The sequence below is a fragment of the Cololabis saira genome, chromosome 21, assembly GCF_033807715.1.
Source record: "Cololabis saira isolate AMF1-May2022 chromosome 21, fColSai1.1, whole genome shotgun sequence".
In the NCBI taxonomy this organism is placed as follows: Eukaryota; Metazoa; Chordata; class Actinopteri; order Beloniformes; family Belonidae; genus Cololabis; species Cololabis saira.
The window spans coordinates 795,001-818,772 of record NC_084607.1 but is presented as its reverse complement, the minus strand read 5'-3'; the positions used below and the strand labels follow the sequence as shown (position 1 = coordinate 818,772).

The following is a 23,772-nucleotide window of genomic DNA, read 5'->3' as shown; positions in this document are numbered from 1 at the left end:
ATGTATATATATATATATATATATATATATATATATATATATATATATATATATATATATATATATATATATATATATATATATATGTACGTACGTACGTACATACATACATACATACATACATACATACATACATATATATACATATATATATATATATATATATATATATATATATATATATATATATATATATATATATATATATATATATATATATATATATATATATATATGTATGTATGTATGTATGTATGTACGTACGTACGTACGTACGTACGTACATACATACATACATACATACATACATACATACATATATATACATATATATATATATATATATATATATATATATATATATATATATATATATATATATATATATATATATATATATATATATATATATATATATATATATATATATATATATATATATATATATATATATATATATGGACTGTTAAAAGGCCGTGACGTCACAGTGGGCGGGGCTGGGTGCGGTGTCTCAAAGTTCGCTAATCACGTGACCTGTTTTCCGGGATTCCCAGCAATGATTCTGGACCCGCCCACCCCCTGATTCTGGTCCCGGTTCTGGTTCCTGGTTCCAGTCAGTCCCGAGACGCCGACCCGCGAGCCGAGTCCTGCACCCGCGATAAACGAGGTAAGAGCCGGGCTGCTGCACCGGCGGAACACGGCCGGAAAAAATGGGGATTTAACACTTCCGCGGTTCTACCGGTCCCCCGCTGCCCCGGGGGATCCGGGTTCAGGTGATCCCGGGACCGGAGGAGGACCGGCTTCACATCGGCGGGGGTGTAATAACTGAAATATGTCTTTATTCAGATAAATATCAGCTTTTAAAGTGTTCGTTCCAGTGACGTGGCTGCTGTCTGCTGACAGACACTGGCAGGTTTCTGGTTCAGGAGTCCTGCTCATGGATGTATTATATAACTGGATACCGGATCGAAAATGGCCGCCCATTCATTTCAATGGAGTTTGCTCACCCAGCGCATCCGCCGAAAAAATTTCTGACTTCCTGGTTTACTTCCTGGTACACGGGCCCATAGAGCATGCGCAGTTGAGTCACCTCCCATGATGCTCTGGGGCCTCCCATCATGCCCCGGGGCAATGAGAACGAGCGCTGCGCGCTCTGGACAGGCGCTGCGCGCTCATGAGTCCTTTAGACCGGTAATGATAGATGTACACAATGAAATTAGGGATTTATAGGGCAAATCAACCGATGCTGTTCTCAAAGTCATGGTTATAGACTATACATGGTTCATTTGTGTGTTTTTTTTAATTAAAGATAAAACGAGTCATTTTTATTTAAGATGAGACACCCCAGGTTAATAGGCTAAAATAGGGTAAAAATGTAAATAGCAGGTATCACCATGAAACTTCCCAAGTTTATTACTTACATTAAGACAAATATTTTTTGTATTACAAGTTTTGTCAAGTATTATGTTTAAATATGTCAAATATTATGTTTAAATGTGGTTAATTTGTGGAGTTTAATTTTTTTGAGTAAGGATAAAACGAGTCATCTTTATAAAAACAAACAAACAAAAAAACACATGGGATTCCCCACAATAACACAAGCTGTCATATGCTATTTATCTATATACCTTTGGGTAAATCTTTTTGTCTATTAATGATTGTGCAGTCCGAATGTTAGGCGTAATTAACTTTGCATTTTCTCTGATTCTTTTACAGCTTCTGGGCTCACATTAAGTGTTATTCCTGCCTGATATCTTATTTTCACAAACCATACACCGTTGCTATTAAACATTTCCGTCTGTGATCCCCCTGGTCAGGGCGTTAGACCGAGTGTGACCTGAGCGTCCCACCTGAGCTCTGTGCCATAGCGCGCAGCTCCAGCTCAATGAATGACAGAGGGTCTCCTGCTCAGCTGCTGCTCAACACTGATCAGAGCAGCTCCCCCTCGTTTACTGAGGTTTTATTATAAACCCAATGTCTTTTGTCATGGAAAAAAAAATTAAGAGACCACAAAAACACACCTTTGAGCCGTGTTTTCCACTTTTCTGAGTGATTATTCCGCCGAACGGCTTAGATTCAGCCATGCTCGTTCCCGAGACACACACGACCGCGCTTTGCGAGTGCACGGACAAAGCCGTGACGTCACGCCCAGAAAGAGACTTTTCTTTGACTTTTCTGGCCGTTATAAAACATTTTTGACGGATATAAAGTCCATGACTTAAAAATATAGAATACAAAGATTAGTAATTGCCGGTGATTACAGCTGGAGGTTCCTGTGAACAGTTTTAGAGGCTTCTCTTTTACTATTGCGGTCTATGGGAAAAAAGCTTTCTGGGCCCCATGGGATTTTTTGTTGCAGTACCGCGGCTGGCCACTGGAAAAAATCGGCGTGCCTGCTGAGCGCGAGACTGGGGGCCTGGTCCTGCTTCCTACTCCAGGTAACCCGGAAATACTGCAGTTCCCCCTCTCACCACCAGGTGGAGCCACCAGGGATCAAGAAGAGAATCAGGGCCAGGCAGGAGAAAAATAACAATAATATTTTAGAGGAGGAAGATTTTTTTTTTCATTATGCACTTCGAGAAAAGTAAATTTCAAGAAAAAAGTCGAAATGTCGAGATTAATGTTGAAATACAATTTTAAGAATAAAGTCGAAATTTAAAGAAGAAAGTTTAAATTTTGTGAATAAAGTCGAAATGTGGATAAAAAAGTTGAAAGCAAAGCAGATGAGCATTTCAATTGTTGGAATTAAGTTATGGAATTCATTAAATTATGATTTAAAGGGCTGTATAAACATATTTCAGTTTAAAAATAAATTTAAAGAGAAAAAAATAGCAATGTATGGATGAAATAGTCTAAATATATGCGTATGGAGACAGACAATCTATCTTTTATTTTCTTGTTTTTCTTTTCTTGTGATGTTAACTGAGTAATTGTGCAGAAATCTGTTATTATTGTTCAGTGTTGTTTCGAGGGAGGGGCAGGTAGAATAAGATTTTCTTCTTCCTGCTCCTTTCTGGTTCTGGAATATGTGTTTGATTGTGTTGTCATTTTACTTGCTTGCTTCTTTTCTTTGCATATTTCCATGATCGGAATAAATAAAAATGAAATGAAATGAAATGTGGATAAAAAAGTTGAAATGTGGATAAAAAAGTTGAAATGTCGGGATTAATGTTGAAATACAATTTCGAGAAAATTGTCGAGGTTGAAATACAATTTCGAGAATAAAGTCGAAATTTCGAGAAAAAAGTCAAAATGTCGAGAAAAAAGTTGAAATTTCACCCTTTTTCTCAACATTTAAACTTTATTCATGAAATTTGGACTTTTTTCTCGACATCTCAGCCATGGCCACCCCTGGCCCTCCCTGGTGGCCCCCCTGGTGGCCCCCCTGGTGGCCCCCCTGGTGGCCCCCCTGGTGGCCCTCCCTGGTGGCCCCCCTGGTGGCCCCCCTGGTGGCCCCCCTGGTCGCCCCCCCTGGTGGCCCTCCCTGGTGGCCCCCCTGGTGGCCCCCCTGGTGGCCCCCCTGGTCGCCCCCCCTGGTGGCCCCCCTGGTGGCCCCCCTGGTGGCCCCCCTGGTGGCCCCCCTGGCCCCCCTGGTAGCCCCCCTGGTGGCCCCCCTGGTGGCCCCCCTGGTGGCCCCCCTGGTCGCCCCCCCTGGTGGCCCCCCTGGTGGCCCCCCTGGTGGCCCCCCTGGCCCCCCTGGTAGCCCCCCTGGTGGCCCCCCTGGTGGCCCCCCTGGTGGCCCCCCTGGTGGCCCCCCTGGTGGCCCCCCTGGTCGCCCCCCCTGGTGGCCCCCCTGGTGGCCCCCCTGGTGGCCCCCCTGGCCCCCCTGGTAGCCCCCCTGGTGGCCCCCCTGGTGGCCCCCCTGGTGGCCCCCCTGGCCCCCCTGGTAGCCCCCCTGGTGGCCCCCCTGGTGGCCCCCCTGGTGGCCCCCCTGGTGGCCCCCCTGGCCCCCCTGGTAGCCCCCCTGGTGGCCCCCCTGGTGGCCCCCCTGGTGGCCCCCCTGGTGGCCCCCCTGGCCCCCCTGGTAGCCCCCCTGGTGGCCCCCCTGGTAGCCCCCCTGGTGGCCCTCCCTGGTGGCCCCCCTGGTGGCCCCCCTGGTGGCCCCCCCTGGTCGCCCCCCCTGGTGGCCCTCCCTGGTGGCCCCCCTGGTGGCCCCCCTGGTGGCCCTCCCTGGTGGCCCTCCCTGGTGGCCCTCCCTGGTGGCCCCCCTGGTGGCCCTCCCTGGTGGCCCTCCCTGGTGGCCCCCCTGGTAGCCCCCCTGGTAGCCCCCCTGGTGGCCCCCCTGGTAGCCCCCCTGGTGGCCCTCCCTGGTGGCCCTCCCTGGTGGCCCCCCTGGTAGCCCCCCTGGTGGCCCCCCTGGTAGCCCCCCTGGTGGCCCCCCTGGTAGCCCCCCTGGTAGCCCCCCTGGCCCCCCTGGTGGCCCCCCTGGCCCCCCTGGTAGCCCCCCTGGTGTCCCCCCTGGTAGCCCCCCTGGTGGCCCCCCTGGTGGCCCCCCTGGTGGCCACCCTGGTAGCCCCCCTGGTGGCCCCCCTGGTGGCCCCCCTGGTGGCCACCCTGGTGGCCCCCCTGGTGGCCACCCCTGGCCCCCCCTGGTGGCCCCCCTGGTGGCCACCCTGGTAGCCCCCCTGGTGGCCCCCCTGGTGGCCCCCCTGGTGGCCCCCCTGGTAGCCCCCCTGGTGGCCCCCCTGGTAGCCCCCCTGGTAGCCCCCCTGGCCCCCCTGGTGGCCACCCCTGGCCCCCCCTGGTGGCCCCCCTGGTGGCCCCCCTGGTGGCCACCCTGGTGGCCCCCCTGGTGGCCCCCCTGGTGGCCCCCCTGGTGGCCACCCTGGTAGCCCCCCTGGTGGCCCCCCTGGTGGCCCCCCTGGTGGCCACCCTGGTGGCCCCCCTGGTGGCCACCCCTGGCCCCCCCTGGTGGCCCCCCTGGTGGCCACCCTGGTAGCCCCCCTGGTGGCCCCCCTGGTGGCCCCCCTGGTGGCCCCCCTGGTAGCCCCCCTGGTAGCCCCCCTGGCCCCCCTGGTGGCCACCCCTGGCCCCCCCTGGTGGCCCCCCTGGTGGCCCCCCTGGTGGCCCCCCTGGTCTGGATCCACCAGTGGGGGGGCCGACTCTTCTGGGTGGTTTTGGTAAAGTGTCTAAACTCGTGACAATAGAGTTTAAAGGTTTCAGAACGACGTCGTTGTTTTATTCTTTTATGGACTTGATTGTGGACTTGGAACTTTTACGGAACTTAATAAAAACCGTCGTCAGTAAAACGATGTGTTTTTAAGATGAATTCCAGGTTTCTTGCTGGTCTCTGAGTGGTGGGGGGTCAGAATCTGGTCTCTGAGACCGGGTCAGAACCCTAGGGGTCTGTAGAGGAACTGCAGGTCTGGATCTGGACCCTAGTGGTCTGTAGAGGACCTGCAGGTCTGGACCCTAGTGGTCTGTAGAGGACCTGCAGGTCTGGACCCTAGTGGTCTGTAGAGGACCTGCAGGTCTGGATCTGGACCCTAGTGGTCTGTAGAGGACCTGCAGGTCTGGATCTGGACCCTAGTGGTCTGTAGAGGACCTGCAGGTCTGGATCTGGACCCTAGTGGTCTGTAGAGGACCTGCAGGTCTGGATCTGGACCCTAGTGGTCTGTAGAGGACCTGCAGGTCTGGATCTGGACCTGCAGGTCTGGATCTGGACCCTAGTGGTCTGTAGAGGACCTGCAGGTCTGGATCTGGACCCTAGTGGTCTGTAGAGGACCTGCAGGTCTGGATCTGGACCCTAGTGGTCTGTAGAGGACCTGCAGGTCTGGATCTGGACCCTAGTGGTCAGTCCTGGACCTGCAGGTCTGGATCTGGACCCTAGTGGTCTGTAGAGGACCTGCAGGTCTGGATCTGGACCCTAGTGGTCTGTAGAGGACCTGCAGGTCTGGATCTGGACCCTAGTGGTCTGTAGAGGACCTGCAGGTCTGGATCTGGACCCTAGTGGTCTGTAGAGGACCTGCAGGTCTGGATCTGGACCCTAGTGGTCTGTAGAGGAACTGCAGGTCTGGATCTGGACCCTAGTGGTCTGTAGAGGACCTGCAGGTCTGGATCTGGACCCTAGTGGTCTGTAGAGGACCTGCAGGTCTGGATCTGGACCCTAGTGGTCTGTAGAGGACCTGCAGGTCTGGATCTGGACCCTAGTGGTCAGTCCTGGACCTGCAGGTCTGGATCTGGACCCTAGTGGTCAGTCCTGGACCTGCAGGTCTGGATCTGGACCCTAGTGGTCAGTCCTGGACCTGCAGGTCTGGATCAGTCCAGAATGTTGATGGTTGTAATCAGTGCTTTAAGTGGGCCGGTACGCAGCGGTACGGAGTACCCCCCACTTCTCATTATTAGCCTCTGTGGTACCAGGACTTTTTACGGCGTACCGGGACTTCTCATGAGCTCACAGTTCTCTGTTCTCTCCTTGTGATTTGGCTACAGTGGCGTCGCAACGCGACTGCCCCTCGTGAGACGTTCACTCGTAAAGCCTGATTTATGGTTCCGCGCTAAATCGACGTAAGGGCTACGCCGTAGGGTACGCGGTGACGCGCAACGTACGTGCGCGTCACCGCGTACCATACGGCGTAGGCTCTGCATCCCCCCAAAACTGCCATCCCCCCTTTCCATCCCGTCATTTCATCAATGAATGTGGTTTTACTGCTATTTCAACATTTAGAGTCATCACCAGAAAAATAACACCAGGAAGATGTTCTTTGACAATTTTCACCTGTTTCAAGTAAATTTTCACTTGAAATAAGTAGGAAAATCTGCCAGTGGGACAAGATTTATCTTCTTATTACAAGCAAAAAAATCTTGTTCCACTGGCAGATTTTTCTACTTATTTCAAGTGAAAATCTACTTGAAACAGGTGAAAATTGTTGTTTTTTCCAGTGATGAGTCTTGTTTTAAGTGTAATGAGATTTTTTTTACTAAAATGAGACATTTTAACTAGAAATAAGACAAATATTCTTGTTAAGATTTTGAGTTTTTGCAGTGATCCATTTTACTTATCCTGTGAAGGACAGAGTCATATTGATAAGTTCAGAAAAGTGTTTTTTATTGTTGTGTTTTGATGTATTTGATGTAAGTCCAGTGGATATTTAAAGCTTACAGAAGGCTGCATTTAACTGCTGCTATGTCATTCCTGCAGTATTTCTGCAGCTGTTTTGGTCACTGCTATTATTTGTAATATATTATATTATTTGTAATCAGCACAAATTATCTGTCCCCATATGATAAAACCCACCATCCCCCCTGATTTTTTTTTACAACTCCAGTACTGTCTACCAGTGAATGTGAGCGTTTTCTTGTGTACACATAATTTGTTGGAAAATTCAATAAAACAATTTTCTTTTTAAAAATCAGGATCATGTTCTAGTATTTAAATATATCACTTAATCATCTGCTGATACCCACCGCCTAATTTACCTGACATTAGTTAAATAAGGGGAGTACCGGAACTTATTTTTGTCCACTTAAAGCACTGGTTGTAAATGTAAATGTGTAAAATTAAATAAAGTTCTGGTCCTGATCTGGACTCTGGTTCTGGTCCTGGTCTCTGCAGAACTTCACCATGTCTAAGAAGGGAGGGAACCGGGCCCTGGAGGTCCAGGAGCCCCCGGAGGTCCAGGTGGAGGCGTCCATCATCCGGATCCCCCCCCACCACTACATCCACGTGCTGGACCAGAACACCAACATCGCCCGGGTGGAGATCGGACCGCTGACGTACATCCGTCAGGATAATGAGAGGTTAGTACTAGTACTATAGTACTACTATAGTAGTACTATAGTACTATAGTAGTAGATCCCCCCCCACCACTACATCCACGTGCTGGACCAGAACACCAACATCGCCCGGGTGGAGATCGGACCGCTGACGTACATCCGTCAGGACAACGAGAGGTGGGTCGTAGTAGTACTAGTAGCAGTACTAGCAGCAGTACTAGTAGTAGTACTAGTAGCAGTACTACTAGTACTAGTAGTACTATATTAGTACTAGTAGCAGTACTAGTAGCAGTACTACTAGTACCAGTAGTAGTACTAGTAGTAGTACTAGTACTACTACTAGTACTACTACTAGTACTACTACTAGTACTACTACTAGTACTACTAGTAGTACTATAGTACTACTAGTAGTACTATAGTACTACTAGTAGTACTATAGTAGTACTAGTAGCAGCTGTTGCTGGTCATGTAATGTTTTGGGAGAAATCTCACTTTAAGGTTCTAGGAGTGGTCGGCTGTACCAAAATGAATCACACACACACACACACACACACACACACACACACACACACACACACACACACACACACACCTCGCTTTTGCTATAATGATATATGGATCTTTATTACCAGCAAGAAAAGCAAGCATTTGCATAGAAGTGACACACACAATTACTCTCTTTGCTAGGACAAGGTGTCAAGTTATCCCCCACAAATGGCAGAGCAATATTACACACACACAACTACACAGGGCCAAGGCCTCATACTCTACTCTACTACTCTACTATACTCTTACCTCGACACGGGACTGGAGAGCCGAACAGTCCTGATACAGAGTAGACCAAAGAAACCGCGCTGGGCGTCCGTGCACTAGACCCACAGCAGACTCTGAACCCGAACCTCCGGCTCTCGCGTCTTTATACTTTTACTCAGCACCTTGCGGATGGGGGGGGGGGAGGCTCACACGGGACCAAAATCCCGTGTGAGCTAGTTTCTCTCTCACAGAAAAACTATCATTTGTTATAATAAACAGCAGGTGCATGGCTGATTAAAGCTGTGTTTTGGGAATCCAGGGCATTTCAGGACACAAAATTTATTTTTTTTCCCTTCATGTGACGATAACAATAATTAAATATAGGATGCAATATCGTAGAGGAATAAAAACCAGACTAAAATGTAGATTACAGAATAAAAAAAGGATCGTAATCGTGAGAGTTCAACGTAGATCTGTGAATCATCTGCATAAGCTGTGACTCAGATAAGAGTCTTCTGTTTCTGGAATTAATGTATTCTGGAGTCTGGAAGGAAACAATAATATAATTAAAGCTGCAGCAGCGATGAACGGATGAACGGGCCCTTGCGCGTGCAATTTTCACCAATAAAAGGTCAAGGACTCAAAACTGAGTCCGATGAACCACCATGACTCTTTATATCAAACTCAAAAGTTCTGTCAGAAAATAGAAACTATCAAATATGGACCAATCAGATGAAGGGGGGGCGGGGCTTTCTGGCGTCTAGCGTCGCCACGGTAACGTTTTTGAAAGAGAAAAGTAATGCGTGTAGTCGCAGGATGGAGACGCACATTTTGATGTATAACACACCTGGGTGCACGTTACGGTTCGGGCCGTATTAACGGCCGAAGGAATCGCATAAATTCCGCCAAAATTACACGATTAATTCAAAATGGCCGACTTCCTGTTGGGTTTGGGCCATGGCGCCAAGAGACTTTTCTTTAAGTTGCGACATGATACAGGTGTGTACCGATTTTCGTGCATGTACGTCAAACCGTATCGTGGGGCTTGAGGAACAAAGTTTTCTAGGGGGCGCTGTTGAGCCGTTAGGCCACGCCCATTAATGTAAACCATTAAGTATCTAATTTTTCATATCAAAATGAGCATAATTGAATATCTTAAAAAGCGTAATAGCTAGCATGATGAGACTAAAATATGTTGTAGTACAACACGTCCCGGGTTTGTCAATGTTGTAATGATGTCTGTACGATAAACCGTTGCCTAGCAACAAGCGTCCAAAATAAAATTATTTTTTTTTTAAATTGAAAGTTAAATATTGCAAAAACCGTAATAATTAGCATGATGAGGTTGTACGGTCCTTTAGGGCCAATCAGGCCGAGTGTTTGTAAGTTTGAACGATGTCTCTACGATAAAGTTCGGCCGAGCAATAAGCGTCCGAATTTTCGCCTTTTTTTTTGGCTTTTGGCCTCTAGTCTGGTTCTGATTGGTTCTGGTTCTGTTCCTGCCGGTCCGGATGCTCATGGTTCTGATTGGCTGTGGTTCTGTTCCAGGGTTCTGTTCCCGCCGGTCCGGATGCTCATGGTTCCGCCCCGCCACTACTGCGTGGTTTCCAACCCGGTGACCCGAGACGACCAGAACCAGGTCCAGTTCGACCCGTCGGGTCAGGCCAAGCTGAGACACGCCGACCTGGAGATCCGGCTGACCCAAGACCCGTTTCCCCTGTACCCGGGGGAGGAGATCCAGCAGGTACTGGTTCTGGTTCTGACCCGTTTCCCCTTTATCCTGGGGAGGAAATACAGCAAGTACTTCTTTTTTTTTTTTTTTATTTAAATGTTGTTTTTTTTTCATTTATTTAATTTATTTTAATTTATTCTATTTATTTCATTTTTTATTTCTTTAAAAAATATTTCATTATTATTTTTTTGTGTGTTTGTTTATTTTTGTTTTCTTTTTATAAAATTTAATTAATTATTTATTTTATTTTTTATTTTTTCTTTGAATGAGTGTGTGCATGATCGTGGAATTATTCTATTCGGATTTAGGTGTTTACATGCTAATTTCTACTCATTTTAATTTCGGATTGAGTATAAATTCTGAATTAAAGAGGAATTAAACTTCCCATGTAAACACAGCCAATCCCATGTGGAGTTCCTCAGGGTTCGGTTCTGGGGCCCCTGCTGCAGGAATTACCCCGCCCCCTGACGACGCCCCCTTCTCCCTGCAGATCGTGTAGGGCGGTGCTAAAGAGAGGGAAAAAAAGAAAAAAAAGGAAGAAAAAAAGGAAAAAAAGAAGAAAAAAGGAAAAAAAGAAGAAAAAAGAGAAATAAAGGGAAAGAAAGAGAAGGAAAAAAGAATAAACAGAAGAAAAAAAAAGGAAAAAAAGAGAAAAAAAAGGGAAAAAAAAGGAAACGCAGCCAATCACATGTGGAGTTCATCAGGGCTCAATGCTCGGGCCCCTGTAGTAGTAGTTAGCTAGCTGCGGGCGTTAACCTGATTCGGTTCTCCCCACAGGCCGTGACCCCGCCCCCTGATTCTAACCCCGCCCCCTGATTATAACCCTCCCCCTTCCCCCCCCAGGCCGTGACCCCCCTGCAGATCGTTAGCCCCGCCCCCTGCCCCTGACTCCGCCCCCTCTAACCACGCCCCCTTCTCCCCCCAGGCCGTGACCCCCCTGCAGATCGTGTACCCGGACTCGGCCCTGCGTCTCCAGGCCCTGCTGGACTTCCAGGACGACGGGGGCCAGAAGAGGGTGGCCGGGGACGAGTGGCTGTTCCAGGGCCCAGGTCAGTACCAGAACCAGAACCAGGTCCTTTCAGGGACCAGGTCAGTACCAGAACCAGGACCAGAACCAGAACCAGGACCAGGTCTGTACCAGAACCAGGACCAGAACCAGAACCGGTTCTGTAGTTCCCCCCTGAACCTGAACCTGAACCTGAACCTGAACCTGAACCTGACCCGGTTCTCCGTGTGTCCTCAGGAACCTACATCCCCCGGAAGGAGGTGGTGGTTCTGGAGACCGTCAAGGCCACCGTGATCCGGGAGAACCAGGCCATCCGGCTCCGGGCCCGGAAGGAGGGGAAGGACCGGGAGGGGGTCCAGAGGGTCACAGGTGAGTACTGGACCGGGTCTGGGGGACCAGCAGGTCCAGCAGGACCGGGAGGGGATCCAGAGAGTCACAGGTGAGACCTGGACCCGGTCTGGGCTAAATAACGTGTTACAGTAACGTGTTACTAAATAACGCCTTACTCCCAACACTGACCAGGACACACCGGTCCAGCAGGTCCAGCTCAGACTCTAATATAAACTGGGTTGTTGGTTCTAAATCCTCCGTAAACAAATGAGTTTTAAGCAAATGAGCCGTTTTGCATAAAAATGTAAAGTTTCTCCAACGACCCGAAGACCAGCTGGTTACCGTGGCAACATGTGAACGTTACCGTGGCAACATGTGAAGCAGAGCGCGTAGAAACCTTTTAACCTGTTTCTGATTGGATCTTCCAGCGTTTGGCCACGCCCACAGCTCTGATTGGTGCTCAGCGTTTAAATCAGTGAAACCATCTTTTCATTCGTATTTGTCTGTAAATAATAGGGCTGGGTTTTGTTAAGAACCTCACGATTCGATTCCATTTTGATTCTTTAGGTTTCGATTCGATATTGATTCGATATTGATTTAAATGCTTCGATATTGATTCAGTAAGACGTAGAAATACACAAATACTTGTTTTTTTCATTATTTTTATTTTCACGCCTATAACGTGGCCTGTTACTTCACATAGAAATGAACTGAGCAAGTAAACTTAGCAGCACCAGATTGGCTCACTTGTGCATTTGTACTGTAGTATAAAAGTTAAAATAAAAAAAAAACACATGACAGTTCTGTGTCAACATGAAAAATAAAGTGCATGTAAACTTAAATAAAATGTCTTTCCTCTTGGACATTGTAATAGACCTCACAACATCTGATATAAAACATCGTCTGATCTGAAAGATTTTCCTTTTGCCATTGTCGTTGTTTTATTGTTGTTTGGTCGCATGCACCCGCCGTCCACAAAACCCCAATCATAATAAAATGTTTTTTCACAGCGCCCCCACTGGCCAGGAGGGGAATCATTCAGAGGCTTTGATGAATCCAGATTGAATCAGGGCGGGAGAATTGATGCATCGATTTTTAGATATTTTTACCCACCGCTAGTAAATAAGTTTTGTGAAAATGTGATTAATGGGCGGAACAGTGAGTGGGCGGGGCTAACAGTGGATGGGCGGGGCTAACCCTGAGTGGGTGGGGCTAACCCTGAGTGGGTGGGGCTAACCCTGAGTGGGTGGGGCTAACCCTGAGTGGGTGGGGCTAACCCTGAGTGGGTGGGGCTAACCCTGAGTGGGCGGGGCTAACAGTGGATGGGCGGGGCTAACCCTGAGTGGGCGGGGCTAACCCTGAGTGGGCGGGGCTAACAGTTGATGGGCGGGGCTAACAGCGTGTTTTCCCCCCAGGTGAGGAGTGGCTCGTCAGCAAGGTGGGGGCGTACCTGCCCGGAGCCCACGAGGAAGTGATCGACATCGTCAACGCCTTCATCCTGACGGACAAGGTGACTCCGCCTCCTGGTGACATCACCGTGATGTCACCTCCGTGATATCATACTTACAAATTACTTACCAGATGTTTACCATCTATTTACCAGTTAATTAGGCCCTGAGTTGATGTTTGGCCCGACAGTGATGTCATCACAGTGATGACATCACTGTGATGACATCACTGTCGGGCCAAACATCAACTCAGGGCCGAACCTGATGCTTGAAGCATGACGGTTACCGTGGCAACGGGTCAAGCATGAATGTAGGACTGGGCGATATATCGAGATTTTAATATATATCGATATATTTTCAAACGCGATATGGTACGAGACAATATCGTTTATATCGATTTAAAAAAATAAAAATAAATTTGATTTTGATGTAGCTTATTTTGTGACAAATTGACTTGAATGTTTTATTTGAGATTTGCACAAATGTTTTGTTATTTGCACAACTGTCAACCTCAGTGGAAAAGTCTGCCTGTTACTGTCTACATTGTATTAATTACAGTGTATTTTAATTTAATTGTTCTGCAGGAAAGGGATATTTGTTTTATTTTATTCAAGAAGCATTTTTATTCTATATATGCAGCAGTTTATTTTTATTTCATTTGTTTTATACATGTTGATATTGTGCAGACCTCTGTTAATAAAGGAACCTGTGTGACATTTGGCACGAGGCTTTGTATTAAAACTGACTGTTTTTTTAAGAAATGATGCTAACAGAGATGCTAACAGAGATGCTAACAGAGATGCTAACAGAGAAGCTAACAGAGATGCTAACAGAGATGCTAACAGAGATGCTAACAAAGATGCTAACAGAGATGCTATGCTATAATGCTTTGGGGGAAACCCCAATTATGGCACAGAAAAAATATCGATATATATATATCGAGTATCAACATTCAGCTAGAAAATATCCAGATATGACTTTTGGTCCATATCGCCCTGCCCTACGTGAACGTTACTGTGGCAACGCCTGAAGCACCTGGTTCTAACCCGGTTCCCCCCCCCCAGAAAGCGCTGCACGTCCGGGCCCTGCGTCCGTTCCGCGACGCCGGCGGGCGCGAGCGCCGCACCGGCGAGGAGTGGCTGGTGACGCACGGTGACCGCGAGGCCCACGTGCCCTCGGTGTCGGAGGAGGTTCTGGGAGTCGTACCCGTCACCACGCTCAGCAGCCGCCAGTACTGCGTGGTCCTGGACCCGGTCGGACCCGACGGGAAGAACCAGCTGGGCCAGAAGAGGGTGGTCAAGGTGAGAGTCCGGGTCTGGATCTGGGTCTGGATCTGGGTCTGGGTCCTGGTCCTGGTTCTGGTTCCTGGTCCTTGTCCTGGTTCTGGTTCTGGTCCTGGTTCCGTTTACTCAGGAACTCCTGAAAACTGTTGAAAAAACCTTAAATTTAACTATTTAAAAGAAACGTTGTTTACTGTTTCCGCTAAGATTTTAGTTTGTTCTGAATTTTCCTTCTTTTGCTCGAATTCACACTGCAAAAACTTGAAATCTTACCAGAATATTTGTCTTATTTCTAGTTAAAATGTCTCATTTTTAGACGAAAAATCTTATTACACTTAAAACAAGAGTCATTACCAGAAAAATACCTTGTTATTTGACCATTTTCACCTGTTTCAAGTAAATTTCACTTGAAATAAGTAGAAAAATCTGCCAGTGGAACAAGATTTATCTTCTTATTACAAGCAAAAGAATCTTGTTCCACTGGCTGATTTTTCTACTTATTTTAAGTGAAAATCTACTTGAAACAGGTGGAAATTGTTGTTTTTTCCAGTGATGAGTCAGTGATGAGTCAGTTCAGACTCCCACTGACCTCTGACCCCTCTCCTCTCTCTCCTTCAGGGCGAGTGCTCGTTCTTCCTGCAGCCAGGCGAGAACCTGGAGCAGGGAATCCAGAACGTGTACGTTCTGTCGGAGGACGAAGGTCTGGTTCTGCGGGCGGTCGAGGCTTTTAACGACATCCAGGTGAGAGACGGACGTTAGCAACGACACCCAGGTGAATAACGGACGTTAGCAACGACACCCAGGTGAGGAACTGACGTTAGCAACGACACCCAGGTGAGGAACTGACGTTAGCAACGACACCCAGGTGAGGAACTGACGTTAGCAACGACACCCAGGTGAATAACTGACGTTAGCAACGACACCCAGGTGAGGAACTGACGTTAGCAACGACACCCAGGTGAATAACTGACGTTAGCAACGACACCCAGGTGAATAACTGACGTTAACAACGACACCCAGGTGAGGAACTGACGTTAGCAACGACACCCAGGTGAATAACTGACGTTAGCAACGACACCCAGGTGAGGAACTGACGTTAGTAACGACACCCAGGTGAGGAACTGACGTTAGCAACGACATCCAGGTGAGGAACTGACGTTAGCAACGACACCCAGGTGAGGAACTGACGTTAGCAACGACACCCAGGTGAGGAACTGACGTTAGCAACGACATCCAGGTGAGAGACGGACGTTAGCAACGACACCCAGGTGAGGAACTGACGTTAGCAACGACACCCAGGTGAGGAACTGACGTTAGCAATGACACCCAGGTGAGGAACTGACGTTAGCAACGACACCCAGGTGAATAACTGACGTTAGCAACGACACCCAGGTGAGGAACTGACGTTAGCAACGACACCCAGGTGAATAACTGACGTTAGCAACGACACCCAGGTGAATAACTGACGTTAGCAACGACACCCAGGTGAATAACTGACGTTAACAACGACACCCAGGTGAGGAACTGACGTTAGCAACGACACCCAGGTGAGGAACTGACGTTAGCAACGACACCCAGGTGAATAACTGACGTTAGCAACGACACCCAGGTGAGGAACTGACGTTAGCAACGACACCCAGGTGAGGAACTGACGTTAGCAACGACACCCAGGTGAGGAACTGACGTTAGCAACGACACCCAGGTGAATAACTGACGTTAGCAACGACACCCAGGTGAGGAACTGACGTTAGCAACGACACCCAGGTGAATAACTGACGTTAGCAACGACACCCAGGTGAATAACTGACGTTAACAACGACACCCAGGTGAGGAACTGACGTTAGCAACGACACCCAGGTGAATAACTGACGTTAGCAACGACACCCAGGTGAGGAACTGACGTTAGTAACGACACCCAGGTGAGGAACTGACGTTAGCAACGACATCCAGGTGAGGAACTGACGTTAGCAACGACACCCAGGTGAGGAACTGACGTTAGCAACGACACCCAGGTGAGGAACTGACGTTAGCAACGACATCCAGGTGAGAGACGGACGTTAGCAACGACACCCAGGTGAGGAACTGACGTTAGCAACGACACCCAGGTGAGGAACTGACGTTAGCAACGACACCCAGGTGAGGAACTGACGTTAGCAACGACACCCAGGTGAATAACTGACGTTAGCAACGACACCCAGGTGAGGAACTGACGTTAGCAACGACACCCAGGTGAATAACTGACGTTAGCAACGACACCCAGGTGAATAACTGACGTTAGCAACGACACCCAGGTGAATAACTGACGTTAACAACGACACCCAGGTGAGGAACTGACGTTAGCAACGACACCCAGGTGAATAACTGACGTTAGCAACGACACCCAGGTGAGGAACTGACGTTAGTAACGACACCCAGGTGAGGAACTGACGTTAGCAACGACATCCAGGTGAGGAACTGACGTTAGCAACGACACCCAGGTGAGGAACTGACGTTAGCAACGACACCCAGGTGAGGAACTGACGTTAGCAATGACACCCAGGTGAATAACTGACGTTAGCAACGACACCCAGGTGAGGAACTGACGTTAGCAACGACACCCAGGTGAGGAACTGACGTTAGCAACGACACCCAGGTGAGGAACTGACGTTAGCAACGACACCCAGGTGAGGAACTGACGTTAGCAATGACACCCAGGTGAATAACTGACGTTAGCAACGACACCCAGGTGAGGAACTGACGTTAGCAACAACACCCAGGTGAATAACTGACGTTAGCAACGACACCCAGGTGAATAATTGACGTTAGCAACGACACCCAGGTGAGAGACGGACGTTAGCAACGACACCCAGGTGAGAGACGGACGTTAGCAACGACACCCAGGTGAATAACTGACGTTAGCAACGACACCCAGGTGAATAACTGACGTTAGCAACGACACCCAGGTGAATAACTGACGTTAGCAACGACACCCAGGTGAATAACTGACGTTAGCAACGACACCCAGGTGAGGAACTGACGTTAGCAACGACACCCAGGTGAGGAACTGACGTTAGCAACGACACCCAGGTGAGGAACTGACGTTAGCAACGACACCCAGGTGAGGAACTGACGTTAGCAACGACACCCAGGTGAATAACTGACGTTAGCAACGACACCCAGGTGAGGAACTGACGTTAGTAACGACACCCAGGTGAGGAACTGACGTTAGCAACGACACCCAGGTGAGGAACTGACGTTAGTAACGACACCCAGGTGAGGAACTGACGTTAGCAACGACACCCAGGTGAGGAACTGACGTTAGCAACGACACCCAGGTGAGGAACTGACGTTAGCAACGACACCCAGGTGAGGAACTGACGTTAGCAACGACACCCAGGTGAGGAACTGACGTTAGCAACGACACCCAGGTGAGGAACTGACGTTAGCAACGACACCCAGGTGAATAACTGACGTTAGCAACGACACCCAGGTGAGGAACTGACGTTAGCAACGACACCCAGGTGAGGAACTGACGTTAGCAACGACACCCAGGTGAGGAACTGACGTTAGCAACGACACCCAGGTGAGGAACTGACGTTAGCAACGACACCCAGGTGAATAACTGACGTTAGCAACGACACCCAGGTGAATATCTGACGTTAGCAACGACACCCAGGTGAGAGACGGACATTAGCAACGACACCCAGGTGAGAGACGGACGTTAGCAACAACACCCAGGTGAATAACTGACGTTAGCAACGACACCCAGGTGAGAGACGGACATTAGCAACGACACCCAGGTGAGAGACGGACGTTAGCAACAACACCCAGGTGAGAGACGGACGTTAGCAACAACACCCAGGTGAATAACTGACGTTAGCAACGACACCCAGGTGAATAATTGACGTTAGCAACGACACCCAGGTGAGAGACGGACGTTAGCAACGACACCCAGGTGAGAGACGGACGTTAGCAACGACACCCAGGTGAGGAACTGACGTTAGCAACGACACCCAGGTGAATAACTGACGTTAGCAACGACACCCAGGTGAATAACTGACGTTAGCAACGACACCCAGGTGAATAACTGACGTTAGCAACGACACCCAGGTGAGGAACTGACGTTAGCAACGACACCCAGGTGAGGAACTGACGTTAGCAACGACACCCAGGTGAGGAACTGACGTTAGCAACGACACCCAGGTGAGGAACTGACGTTAGCAACGACACCCAGGTGAGGAACTGACGTTAGCAACGACACCCAGGTGAGGAACTGACGTTAGCAACGACACCCAGGTGAATAACTGACGTTAGCAACGACACCCAGGTGAATAACTGACGTTAACGACACCCAGGTGAGAGACGGACGTTAGCAACGACACCCAGGTGAATAACTGACGTTAGCAACGACACCCAGGTGAGGAACTGACGTTAGCAACGACACCCAGGTGAGGAACTGACGTTAGCAACGACACCCAGGTGAATAACTGACGTTAGCAACGACACCCAGGTGAGGAACTGACGTTAGCAACGACACCCAGGTGAGGAACTGACGTTAGCAACGACACCCAGGTGAGGAACTGACGTTAGCAACGACACCCAGGTGAGGAACTGACGTTAGCAACGACACCCAGGTGAGGAACTGACGTTAGCAACGACACCCAGGTGAGGAACTGACGTTAGCAACGACACCCAGGTGAGGAACTGACGTTAGCAACGACACCCAGGTGAGGAACTGACGTTAGCAACGACACCCAGGTGAATAACTGACGTTAGCAACGACACCCAGGTGAGGAACTGACGTTAGCAACGACACCCAGGTGAGGAACTGACGTTAACGACACCCAGGTGAATAACTGACGTTAGCAACGACACCCAGGTGAATAACTGACGTTAGCAACGACACCCAGGTGAATAACTGACGTTAGCAACGACACCCAGGTGAGGAACTGACGTTAGCAACGACACCCAGGTGAGGAACTGACGTTAGCAACGACACCCAGGTGAGGAACTGACGTTAGCAACGACACCCAGGTGAATAACTGACGTTATCAACGACACCCAGGTGAGGAACTGACGTTAGCAACGACACCCAGGTGAGGAACTGATGTTAGCAACGACACCCAGGTGAATAACTGACGTTAGCAACGACACCCAGGTGAGGAACTGACGTTAGCAACGACACCCAGGTGAGGAACTGACGTTAGCAACGACACCCAGGTGAGGAACTGACGTTAGCAACGACACCCAGGTGAGGAACTGACGTTAGCAACGACACCCAGGTGAGGAACTGACGTTAGCAACGACACCCAGGTGAATAACTGACGTTAGCAACGACACCCAGGTGACTGCAACTAGAGGAAACAGCTGAACTATAGCTGAACTCCTGAACAGGAGGAACTCTTAAACAATTGTTTAACAACTGTTTAATTTTGATGTGTATTTGCTCAGCACTGCCCCCTCTCTCTCTCCAGCAGGAGGAGGAAGAGGAAGAGGAGGAGGAAGATGAGGAAGAGGAGGAGAAGAGGCGGGAACGCGCCAAGCGCTCGCGGCGCAGCGGCGTCCTGCGTCGCCCCGGCGACCTGTGGATGCTGCGCGGCCCGCTGGAGTACGTCCCGCCCGCTAGCGTGGAGGTGCTAAGGAAGCAGCTAGCCATCCCGCTGGACGAGAACGAGGGAATCTACGTGAGGGACATGAAGACGGGGAAGGTTAGCCGCCGCCGCTACCGCTAGAGCCGCCGCTACCGCTAGAGCCGCCGCTACCGCTAGAGCCGCCGCTAAAGCTAAAGCCATCCATAGAGCCGCCGATAGAACCGGCCAAGGCATAGCCAACTACGCTGCTTAGGGCCCCGTGACCACTAGGGGGCCCCAAGAGTTAAAAACATACATATATATATATATATATATATATATATATATATATATATATATATATATATATATATATATATATATATATATATATATATATATAAAATCTTTTTTTTTTTTTTTTTTTTTTTTACTGGGTTTTGCAGATTTTAAAACATTTACAGAGTTTTTCTTTTAGGAAAAACAACAGAAAAGGACAGTGGTAACTTAAGTATTGCAGCATAACCAAACAACCTATATAAAACTAGAACAACCACAATAAAATAATTAGATAGATAAATGAAAAAAATAAATAAATAAAACTATGACAGAAATGGACAATTACAAAAAAATAGATAATAAATTGTAATGAGAATTATTAATTACATTTAAAATAAAAAACAAAGAAACAAAAAAATATTGAACTGAAGGAATGGGCACCATAATTTCCCAACTTTACTGGAGCAGCCAGTTAAGGACAGTCTGATTTTATCCAATTTAAGAAAATGAAGGGTATCTCTAATCCAGCGGGCATGACAGGGCGGGATTACTGATTTCCAATTAATTACAATTAATCTTCTGGCTAGCAGGGTAGAAAAAGCCAGTACATCCTTTTTAGATTTAGTGAGGGAAGTGGGAGCAACAAATACTGCACTCAGAGCAGTAACGGTAACAGTAACGCTAACCGGGGCGTGTCTCTGACTTGGGGGCGTGTCTCACTTGGGGGCGTGTCTCTAACTTGGGGGCGTGTCTCACTTGGGGGCGTGTCTCTAACTTGGGGGCGTGTCTCTTTCGTGGGCGTGTCCTGCAGGTGCGCGCCGTCATCGGCCACACCTACATGCTGAGCCAGGACGAGGAGCTGTGGGAGAAGACGCTCCCGCCCAACGTGGAGGCCCTGCTAGCCGCGCGCGTGGACCCGCTAGCCGACCGCTCCAGCCGCAGCGGCGCCGGTAGCGGTAGCGGCGGCGACGCACCGCGCAACAAGACCCGCGTGGTGACGTACCGCGTCCCACACAACGCCGCGCTGCAGGTGTACGACTACCGCGAGAAGAAGGCCAGGTGAGAAAACGCTGGTCATGTGACCAGAACCATAATTAAATATATGATAAATATCATAGAGGAATCCTTCCTTCCTTCCTTCCTTCCTTCCTTCCTTCCTTCCTTCCTTCCTTCCTTCCTTCCTTCCTTCCTTGCTTCCTTCCTTCCTTCCATCCGAGATGGAGACTAAAATGTCATCAGTTTTTGTCGACTAAAACTAGACTAAAATGGACAATTCTGACTAAAATCAGACTAAAATGCTCAGACTTTTAATTGACTGAAACTTGACACGACTAAAAGGAGAATGAACGAGACTAAAACTAATAAAAACTAGATAGATTACAAAATAAAGACAGGCTCCTAATGGTGAGAGTTCAACGTAGATCTGGGAATCATCTGCATAAGCTGTGACTCTGAGAGTCTTCTGTTTCTGGAATTAATGTTTTCTGGAGTCTAGAAGGAAACAATAATAGAATAATCAGACAACTCAATTCAATTCAATTCAATTTTATTTATATAGCGTCTAATACAACAGATGTCTCTAGACGCTTTACAGAGACCCAGATCCAGAACATGAACATGAACATAAACATAAACATAAACCCCCGAGCAATTATTACATAAACAATGGCAGGTAAAAACTCCCATAGTGGGAGAAAAACCTTAAGCCAAACAGTGGCAAGGAAAAACTCCCCTTTAGGAGGAAGAAACCTTGAGCAGGACCAGGCTCATAAGGGGGGACCCTCCTGCCGAGGGCCAGACTGGGGGAGTCAGGGACGGCAGCAGCACAGCAGGCAGGTGGAAGCAGCAACGGGATGACCGGGGGTGGGGACCGCAGGCCAGCACGCAGCTCCCGAAGCTCCGGCCCAATCAGCTAGTCCCAGGTTGGGGTGCAGGGTCAGGGAAGGGTTGAAAAGGGGCAGGGCCAGGGAGAGGAGTCTTGAGGGACGAACCTTCTCCCCCGCCCAAAAGGGGCCGTTACCCTGCCCCCCTCACTCCCACACTGCAGGATCCGGTGTTTTGCATTCAGAGATGCTCTTCGCCACCGGCAGAGGATGCTGCACCAAGAAAAAAGAGAAGAGAAGGGGCCAGCACAAGAAACTACAGGAGCGACTCTAACACACTAGAGTTTACACGACCTAGAGATTTACCAACACCAGCTAGAGGTTTACTAAACACTAACTATAGGCTTTACTAAACAGAAAGGTTTTAAGTTTAGTTTTAAAGGTGGAGGTGGTGTCAGCCTCCTTAACCCAGATTGGAAGTTGGTTCCATAGTAATGGCGCCTGATAGCAGAACGCCCGCCCTCCAAATCTACATTTAGATACTCTAGGAACTACGAGTAAACCTGCACTCTGAGAACGGAGAGCTCTGACAGGAACATAAGGCACTATCAGGTCTTGTAAATACTGCAGAGCTAAGCCGTTTGGGGCTTTATATGCAAGTAATACAATTTTAAATTCAATTCAATTCAATTCAATTCAATTCAATTTTATTTATATAGCGTCTAATACAACAGAGTTGTCTCTAGACGCTTTACAGAGACCCATACCCAGAACATGACCCCCGATCAATTATTACATAAACAATGGCAGGTAAAAACTCCCCTAGTGGGAGAAAAGCCTTAAGCCAAACAGTGGCAAGAAAAAACTCCCCTTTAGGAGGGAAGAAACCTTGACCAGGACCTGGATCATAAGGGGGGGCCCTCCTGCCGAGGGCCAGACTGGTGGGTCAGGGACGGCAACAGCACAGCAGGCAGGTGGAAGCAGCAACGGGATGACCAGGGGTGGGGACCGCAGGCCAGCCAAATTGGATTCTGAATTTTACAGGTAGCCAATGGAGCGACGCTAACACTGGAGAGACGTGGTCTCTCCTGCTAATTCCTGTCAGCACTCGTGCTGCTGCACCGTTAACTCTTTACTCCAGGGTTTTGTTCGGCCCCAAGCTCGTCATGCTAAAGAAACTAAAACTAATAAACTGTGTTTTTTCCTCCAGGGTTCTAAACTAATAAACTCTGTTTTTTTCTCCAGGGTTCTAAACTAATAAACTGTGTTTTTTCCTCCAGGGTTCTCTTCGGCCCCGAGCTCGTCATGCTCGGCCCCGACGAGCAGTTCACGGTTCTGTCTCTGTCGGGCGACAAACCCAAGCGAGCTAACACGATCAAGGCGATCTGTCTGCTGCTGGGACCCGACTTTTTCACCGACATCATCACCATCGAGACGGCCGACCACGCCCGCCTGCAGCTGCAGCTGTCCTACAACTGGTGAGAGGGTGAGGGGGCGGGGCTGGGGGCGGGGCTGGGGGCGGGGCTAAAGCTGTCCTACAACTGGTGAGAGGGTGAGGGGGCGGGGCTGGGGGCGGGGCTACAGCTGTCCTACAACTGGTGAGAGGGTGAGGGGGCGGGGCTACAGCTGTCCTACAACTGGTGAGAGGGTGAGGGGGCGGGGCCGCCGGGGGGCGGGGCTACAGCTGTCCTACAACTGGTGAGGGGGCGGGGACAGGGGCTGCAGCTGTCTTATAACTGGTGAGAGGGTGAGGGGGCGGGGCTGGGGGCGGGGCTAAAGCTGTCCTACAACTGGTGAGAGGGTGAGGGGGCGGGGCCACCAGGGGGCGGGGTCAGGGGGCGGGGCCACCAGGGGCC

At 49.1% G+C, this 23,772-nt stretch overlaps 1 protein-coding gene across 2 annotated transcripts in view; it reads left to right on the top strand.

The window, feature by feature from the left end:
* The first annotated feature begins 533 nt into the window (after positions 1 to 533).
* Positions 534 to 23,772, top strand: part of mvp (major vault protein) — a 28,944-nt gene continuing 5,705 nt past the window's right edge. Inside the window, exons 1-11 of one of the 2 annotated variants that reach the window (XM_061711595.1) lie at positions 534 to 667; positions 7,556 to 7,740; positions 10,018 to 10,213; positions 11,127 to 11,250; positions 11,445 to 11,576; positions 12,953 to 13,047; positions 14,050 to 14,286; positions 14,884 to 15,006; positions 19,722 to 19,952; positions 20,905 to 21,152; positions 23,197 to 23,394. In XM_061711595.1, the coding sequence (XP_061567579.1) occupies positions 7,565 to 7,740; positions 10,018 to 10,213; positions 11,127 to 11,250; positions 11,445 to 11,576; positions 12,953 to 13,047; positions 14,050 to 14,286; positions 14,884 to 15,006; positions 19,722 to 19,952; positions 20,905 to 21,152; positions 23,197 to 23,394 (1,760 nt within the window). In that variant the 5' untranslated portion in view covers positions 534 to 667; positions 7,556 to 7,564. Of the gene's footprint in view, positions 668 to 7,555; positions 7,741 to 10,017; positions 10,214 to 11,126; positions 11,251 to 11,444; positions 11,577 to 12,952; positions 13,048 to 14,049; positions 14,287 to 14,883; positions 15,007 to 19,718; positions 19,953 to 20,904; positions 21,153 to 23,196; positions 23,395 to 23,772 lie in introns of both variants that reach the window. The other variant, XM_061711594.1, reaches the window with a different exon arrangement.